The 7,500-nt window shown below is 36.4% G+C and overlaps 2 protein-coding genes across 2 annotated transcripts in view; one reads left to right on the top strand and one right to left on the bottom strand.

Annotated features, from left to right (window-relative positions):
- LOC138860570 (uncharacterized) overlaps window positions 1–601 on the top strand; it is a 27,016-nt gene extending 26,415 nt beyond the window's left edge. The window contains exon 2 of the mRNA XM_070118277.1: window positions 205–601. Within this exon, the coding sequence (XP_069974378.1) occupies window positions 205–233 (29 nt within the window). The 3' untranslated portion in view covers window positions 234–601. The remainder of the gene's footprint in view (window positions 1–204) is intronic.
- The window catches only part of ND-51 (NADH dehydrogenase (ubiquinone) 51 kDa subunit), a 7,241-nt gene continuing 338 nt past the window's right edge, over window positions 598–7,500 (bottom strand). Inside the window, exons 2-8 of the mRNA XM_027373131.2 lie at window positions 5,203–5,255; window positions 3,193–3,416; window positions 2,789–2,999; window positions 2,404–2,634; window positions 1,874–2,106; window positions 1,454–1,662; window positions 598–1,145 (exon numbers count right to left, since the gene is read on the bottom strand). Coding sequence (XP_027228932.2) covers window positions 955–1,145; window positions 1,454–1,662; window positions 1,874–2,106; window positions 2,404–2,634; window positions 2,789–2,999; window positions 3,193–3,416; window positions 5,203–5,255 — 1,352 coding nt within the window. The 3' untranslated portion in view covers window positions 598–954. The remainder of the gene's footprint in view (window positions 1,146–1,453; window positions 1,663–1,873; window positions 2,107–2,403; window positions 2,635–2,788; window positions 3,000–3,192; window positions 3,417–5,202; window positions 5,256–7,500) is intronic.

Raw genomic sequence — 7,500 nt, 5'->3', positions numbered from 1 at the left:
TACCACCTTATAGTGCTACATGACCTTAGATGTCTAGCATATTCATTTTGCTTTTAACCATTAACCATTAAGCTTCTCTGGAAGTATTTTCAAAATTTTTAATGTTTAGATAGCATAGTATTCTGTTACAATAGGCTTCAGGTAATTGCATTTGCAGGTTAGAACTTGGTTCATTGATATTTATCTCAACATTATTTGTTACAGATGAAGGAAGCCCAAGTACCTCAGAGTGAGGAAAAGGCAACGCAACAAGTGTCATGCAGACTTACGAGAGATTCTCATGGGCCATTACTTCCTTGGTCGGGAATGAAGCAACAGCCACTATGCACGAAATGAAACATGTGAGTGGGATATGCCGTGGTATTTGATAAGGACTTCCTGAATATGCAGATTCAGGACTTGAACACCCCTTGCATTGTCTACCCACGGGCAATGATACATGTACCTGACTGCATGATGGTATTGGCCATTTACCTGCTATATAGATATATATATCTATTTGTATTTGCAATATATTTGTCTTTTATAAAAAGAAGAGAAAGTTTAGTTTAATTCATCTCTCTGTAAGTTATGGCTGAAGATAATAAAAAATCTAAATCTATTTTTATACATATATTTTCTTTCATACATGAAGTTACAGAATAACCTCTACATTACATTAAATAACCTATTTACACTTTAAGTTATAAAAAAAAAAAGATACTCAACATTTGGAGAAAATAGGGCATGTTACAATTACTGGGGCTTAACAAGAATTTTTCTTTAAAGAATGTATAAATTCAAGCCAAAAGGAAATCTGGTAACACTGTTTTGCCATTACAAAGTCCAGACATAACATGAAGTAATAAAATAAGTTGAAGATAATGTACCAACAACAATTACCAGAATTGTGGCCACTCCCTCCCAATGGCCCAGAATGTTCTACATATTTCTACTTTTTTCAATCTTGCAATCTTAATTTGAAACAGCCTGCTTGGTGGCTTCAAACTGAGCCATGCGTTCTTCAATCACTGGTCTGAAGTGGCGGATCAGGCCCTGCACTGGCCACGCTGCTCCATCACCCAAAGCGCAGATGGTGTGCCCTTCAATCTGCTTCGACACTTCCCACAGGGCATCAATCTCTTCCGGACGTGCATCTCCCTTCACTGTTCAAATGAAAAGGAGGTTTTTTTAGTTCTTAGATATATATATATATATTTTTTTTGTAAATGTTGTTTATATACTGATTATAACAAATCTCAAGGCCTTTCTTCTATACCAATTTTCAATCATTCTTTTGTAAGAGTAATAACAAATCAACTCATCCATATAGTCTGCAACTAAAAATAAATGAGTGCCTTTATATTTAGTCATATTATTACCCAAGACAATTTGTGAATGGATTTCAAAGGAAAACTTTCTACAAAAACATATTGCTTTCCCAATACAGAAAGGAAAAACTTATAGGACTCACCAAATCTGCCCATAATCTTGTGCATCCAATTGACTCCCTCACGGCAAGGGGTACATTGGCCACAGGACTCATGCTTGTAAAATTCAATTAAGCGAGCAATTGCCTTGATCACATCAGTCTGCTTGTTCATCACAATGATGGCTGCTGTCCCAAGAGAGGTCTGGCAAGCCACCAGACCATCAAAGTCCATGATTGCTTCTTCACAAACCCTGGAAAAAGTTCATAAAGTTAGTAAATGTTAATAAATTCCAGGTATGAAGCAGATTGTTATTTATGTTGATTTGAAGGGGTGCAACAACTATATTGTAACTATTTTGTAAATAAAAACAGAAGAAAAAATCGAAAGGCCTAAAACCACCTGTATATAAAATACCTTTACACAACCTAAATATCAACCTTTACTCCAAACACTGATCTTACTTCTGTGGAATGATGGGTGTTGAAGAACCACCTGGGATGATGCCAAGCAAGTTATCCCAGCCTCCAGTGACACCACCCGCATGGCGCTCAATCAGCTCCCTCAGATTAATTGACATTTCTTCTTCAACGGTGCAAGGATGGTTGACATGGCCTGAGATGTTGAAGAGCTTGGTTCCACTATTACGAGTGCGTCCCAACCCAGCAAACCAACTTCCACCACGGCGACAGATAGTCTGGTGAAAAGAGAATGGGTATTGAAAAATCTTCACTTTTCTTTTTCATCAAGTTCTATCTCTCCACTTCCCTACTTTTAAAAAAAAATGTTCATACATGAATACAAGAAAATCAACAAAATATAAATATTACCCTTAACAGTTCACCACCATAAATATATGTATTCTATTTATACACTTAAAGCAATTTATCCATTCTTTATTCATATGAGTGGGGTCACTGTGATAACTTTTACATCATTGCACTAAGTATACAAAATAAAACTGTTTCATCATTTAAGCAAGCAATTAACTTACAGGAGCGACAGCAACAGTCTCCACATTGGCGACAGTTGTGGGGCAACCAAATACACCCACATCAGCAGGGAAAGGAGGCTTAAGACGAGGCTTTCCCTGCTTGCCCTCCAAGGATTCAATGAGGGCAGTCTCCTCACCGCAGATGTAAGCTCCTGCACCACGGTGCATGAACACATCAAAGTCAAAGCCAGAACCACAAGCATTCTTGCCAATGAAGCCAGCTTTGTAGGCCTATGGATAATAAATAGTAATGAAAAATACTGTTCCTTTGTGAAATGTTTACTTAACAACTGAAAGAAAAAGGAAACCTTATTTAAGTATGTGAGCAGCAAAGGTTTTCCTCTTTCAAATCATTATCTCACACTTTACGGAAAAACAAACTCACTTCATTGATTGCAACTTGCATGTTAGAAGCTTCATTGTAGAATTCACCACGGATGTAAATGTAAGCAGCTCTAGCTCCCATAGCACGTCCAGCAACCAAGCAACCCTCAACAAGCTTGTGAGGGTCATGTCGCATAATCTCCCTGTCTTTGCATGTGCCAGGCTCTCCCTCATCAGCATTGACCACCAGGTACTTGGGTCTGCCATCAGAGCTGAAGAAAAGAAGAGCATCATCTAACTACAATTATGGTTATGGGGAGCAAGAAAATATTAATGCAAAACAGACGACAGAGAGATGGTGGGTAATGATCAAAGAAAAAAGGTGCTTGATTTCTACCAAATCCCTATCTTATCCCAAGGGAAAAGCAATCAAAAGAACTAGATAGAGGTTGCCTTCAAACTTACGGCTTGTTCATGAAGCTCCACTTCATGCCTGAAGGGAAGCCAGCACCTCCACGCCCTCTGAGACCTGAGGCCTTGATCTCATTCAGGATCCAATCATGCCCTTTCACAATGATCTCCTTGGTCTTGTACCAATCCCCACGTGCAAGAGCTCCCTTTAACCTCCAATCATGTCGGCCATAGAGGTTGGTAAAGATGCGGTCAGCATCAGCCAAGGGGCCGTAGGTCTGGAAAATAATGGTTAGCATATGAAGACAATCTTAATAGATCGATCTTTTATTGTTAACATACAGTAAAGTAATAAGAGTCATGTAAAACAAGCTCTGCAAGATGTATGCAGCAGAATGCATATAAGCTCGTAACCAATAAAACCACAATTTGATTTTGTGAACTGAATAAAAAATTAAAAAGGTCCAGCCACTAAAAGTAATTTATTCAGGGATTAGTTACCCATTTCTACATCAGCTCTTCAGCAAAAGCATTAAGTAAAAACACTACATACATTTAGCAAGACTGAGCATGAGCTGGTTTATTATTTGACAGCAACACACTGGACTGTCAGCAAACTTTACCTTAAAATATTATTTATGTAAAGGCTTTGTTGTCCATTTGCCAGAATGCTGAAGGCATGAGGTCAAGGGAACACTTCAAGTCACTGTTAATATATCTTCAACAAGTGACTGTGGGGTTACCTTCATCAGATTATTTTCATCAGCTATTAATATTATCCTTTATGTCCTTACCTACCATGTTAGGTCCTGTCCATTAACATACTTTCTGACTTCGCAACCTTAGCCCTCTTCTTATTACAGAACTCATTTGACTTAATCTCCAAAGAATGCCAGTGGTATGCATGTCATTCAACCACTGCAATTTTATTTTTTTATATACCCTAGAACATTTATCATAAAGTCACTGTTGTAGACTACAATGCTATATTGAATCTGAAACCATATATAATTATGTGAGAAAGTTTCTTTGCAAAACCTTACAAGGGAAAAACTACTTTTTTTCCTTGTTGATCTGGAATCTTTTGAAGGACCACATCAGTGTTGTCAATGAAACATGACAGTCTCCAAACCACCATAGAAATGTGGGCAGTTTGCCAATGTAACAAATATTGATGGCAAAATACATACATGGCAAAATTTGTCCACTAGACAACAACTAAATATTGCTGAAAATTATATTGAACAAATTTTTAAGATGGCATATATAATGACACTACAGTATTAATTACCAATAACATTGGCACATTTCAGCCCCTCTAACAAAATATGCCAGTCTGTGCAGGGTTGCACAGCCACAGATAAGCCTTCACAAAGGAATCAAAAAGCATTACCTTAGGATTTCTCTACCCTCCTTACCCAAGCTGCCCTTCCAACATTACAGTTCCTAAAATTGTAAATGGTTAAGAGAAATCAACACTATGGAGAGGCTGCAGAAATCACTAATACAAAAGATTGGTGGGATTATCCTCCCAACAAACAAAGCCACCTGCCAGTGTTTGAGGACGGTAAGCCGCTAAAGCAAAAAATCACGAGGCTCAAGCAGCACATATTTCCCTTCCTCTCTCTGCAACTGGCTGGATTACACAATTTTCAAGCATTTAAGAAGACATGACAAGAAAAGAAAAAGTTTAAACCCCACAACTAGTATACCTATCTTGTCCATTTTCTCATTTCCTATTGTTTTGGAAATATTCTTCTCTTGTATTGCTATTCAAAATGTTGATAATAAATATATTGTCTATAATGATGACAATAGCAACAATATTCTTCACATAAGTAAATTAATGACTCATGGAAAGGGGTAATCAGGTGAGGTCACAAGGTCTACTGACTGACTCCTTGGTGGAGGAAAATTTGTAGAGGCTTTTGTATTATTACATTTTACAAAACAAAATTACAGTGAACATTTCACATTCCTGGCAGCATTTAGTTAATATGCAAGCATTCATATGTATGAATCTACAAAACCAAATGAGAATTATACAATACATTACTTTCTTACCTTCTCTGAACTATGCCTCTTGATCACCAAAGAGCTGGCACTGGCCCCAGGAGCTATAAAAAAGAGAAAACAGTTAAAAACAACTATATATTAAAAATAATTGTGTATTTGGATAAATAAAGCAGATAATAAATGTGAAAAGGTATGGATGAGAAAGAATATTGTCACAATGCAAGAGATGTATTTGACCAGTTTTGATTATATATCATGTACTTCTGATATAGATATAATCAAAACCAATCAATAATAACTCTTGCTGTGAAGATATCCACTCCCATTCATGTTTTTTTTTACAACTGTTAATACATTTTAAGATATAATTATGTATCTATCTACATGTGTATGCATGTATTGTATACATTCTTGTTTCTAAATAATACAAACATTTGGAACACATCTTCCCAAGCACTCTGAATTCCATAAGTAAAACCTGTGCATGAAATAAATATTGTATATATTTAACATCAGTATCAGAGAAAATCATATGGGCTGCTAGTCACTGATCATTTAAATATTTGGCAATTGTTTGGCTTCTCAGACGAAAATTGTCCAACAGTTTTGCTATCATTTAGGCAAGAACTGTCCCAGCCTTTAATACATTTCTAATATGGCACTGATTACAAATAATGTTCACATTGTTTGACAAGTATTCAAAGTAATAATGAACTAAAAAAATAAATTAATAAATCTTACACATATCATGACAATAGGGCTGAATTTTCAATATACCTTTAAGTAAAAGTAACATAAGCTACAATAATTGTCATTGCATCTGCTATATCAGTGAGCAGCACTTGTTTACATTTCTAAAGGAGAATACTGCGGTATACATAGGGCACATGGCTGAGTGATTGTTTGACAAGAATACATAATGGGTCTACTAGTTTTTCTTTATTATTACTGATACCTGTAATACTAACTGGAATGACCACAAAACATACATCCTTGAAAATATCAAGGTTTATAGACTTGTGTTCTTATATGCTGGCTAAGTTTATAAAATTGTGGGACCTCCATTGGTTCTGGTGTAAAAATCAAAGTTGCACACTTAAGGGGGGGGGGGAGAAAATTAAAACATGAGGCCACAAACCTCATTATCTCAAAGCTTTTTTAATGTAATCAATACTGTGAGCTTCCCCGGAAAGCTACATAGCTTCAGTAAATTAGTATTGATCTAAATACTCCTAAACTGATATTTTTACATCTGTCTTGCACCAGAGACTTGCTCTAAAAGGTAAACATCCCATGGGGAGGGATATCTGTCCCTAAAAGGTAAACCTCCCAGGGAAAAGGGGTCAGAAACTTGACCCTAATGGGGAACGGGCTTCCCAATCATCATAGACCTACTCCCTGTTCAGCAATTATCATGAATTATTTTCAAATCTGACATTATTCTATACCTGCACAGATTATTTCATGTATCACTGAGCACATTTTTTTCCCTTTTCTGTGATATTGTTAACATAACTCCCCTATATGTTTATGAAAGTTTTACGTTTCACAAGTGTCTTATTTTTGGTTTACTACTGGTAACATTTACCTTGTGCTATAAGGTTTTGGGAAACGAATTCTATCTATACGGGTAGTAGAGAGTATGAGGAATCCATCAATACTGATATCATCACAATCAGTCATGTGAAGATATTCTGAATATTTATCTAAATTACTTACAAAAATATTTTAAGATGTCAAAATAATTGATACCCTCTTCAGTTCTCAAAACAGAATTATTCATTACCCAGTGGCCGTGGAAGGCATCATATGATGCACAGTGCAATGACAGTCGATCCCTTTGAGTAAAGGGTGGCCGTGCGAACTGGGAGCTGAGCAGGCCAGGGAATATTAGAATAAAAAAAAAAAAAAAAAAAAATGAAGTGCCATCTTCCTCTCACCTGTGCAGATTTGCAATAATATTAAAAGCCTTCTAGGCCCTATTCATAAATTAATTTCTTATTCTTTCCTGAAGTGTAATGCAATGACATATTCCATCGCAATTAACTCTAATGCTCAGATATCCAGCACAAAAATAAGGACAAGAAAGGGGCAAATAGAAAAACATTGATTGAAATTATGGTTGTGTAACTTGACTCAACAATAACAATGAACTTTCCCAAAAAACTACTAGCACAGCGAGTTACAGAAATCGATGCACAACATTTACTCCCCTCATTGAATAAACTAAGTTCAAAAGCAATGAAAAGGTTCGCAGCATCAGATATAATGGAATAAATAAATACGTAACTCCGCCTGCGGGATCAGCTGTGTTGTCCAACACACGGTCCGGTCTACCTCACACTT

This window comes from Penaeus vannamei, chromosome 41, assembly GCF_042767895.1.
Source record: "Penaeus vannamei isolate JL-2024 chromosome 41, ASM4276789v1, whole genome shotgun sequence".
Classification (NCBI taxonomy): Eukaryota; Metazoa; Arthropoda; class Malacostraca; order Decapoda; family Penaeidae; genus Penaeus; species Penaeus vannamei.
Note: the sequence above shows the minus strand (reverse complement) of the source record. Positions and strands in the feature narration are given on the sequence as shown.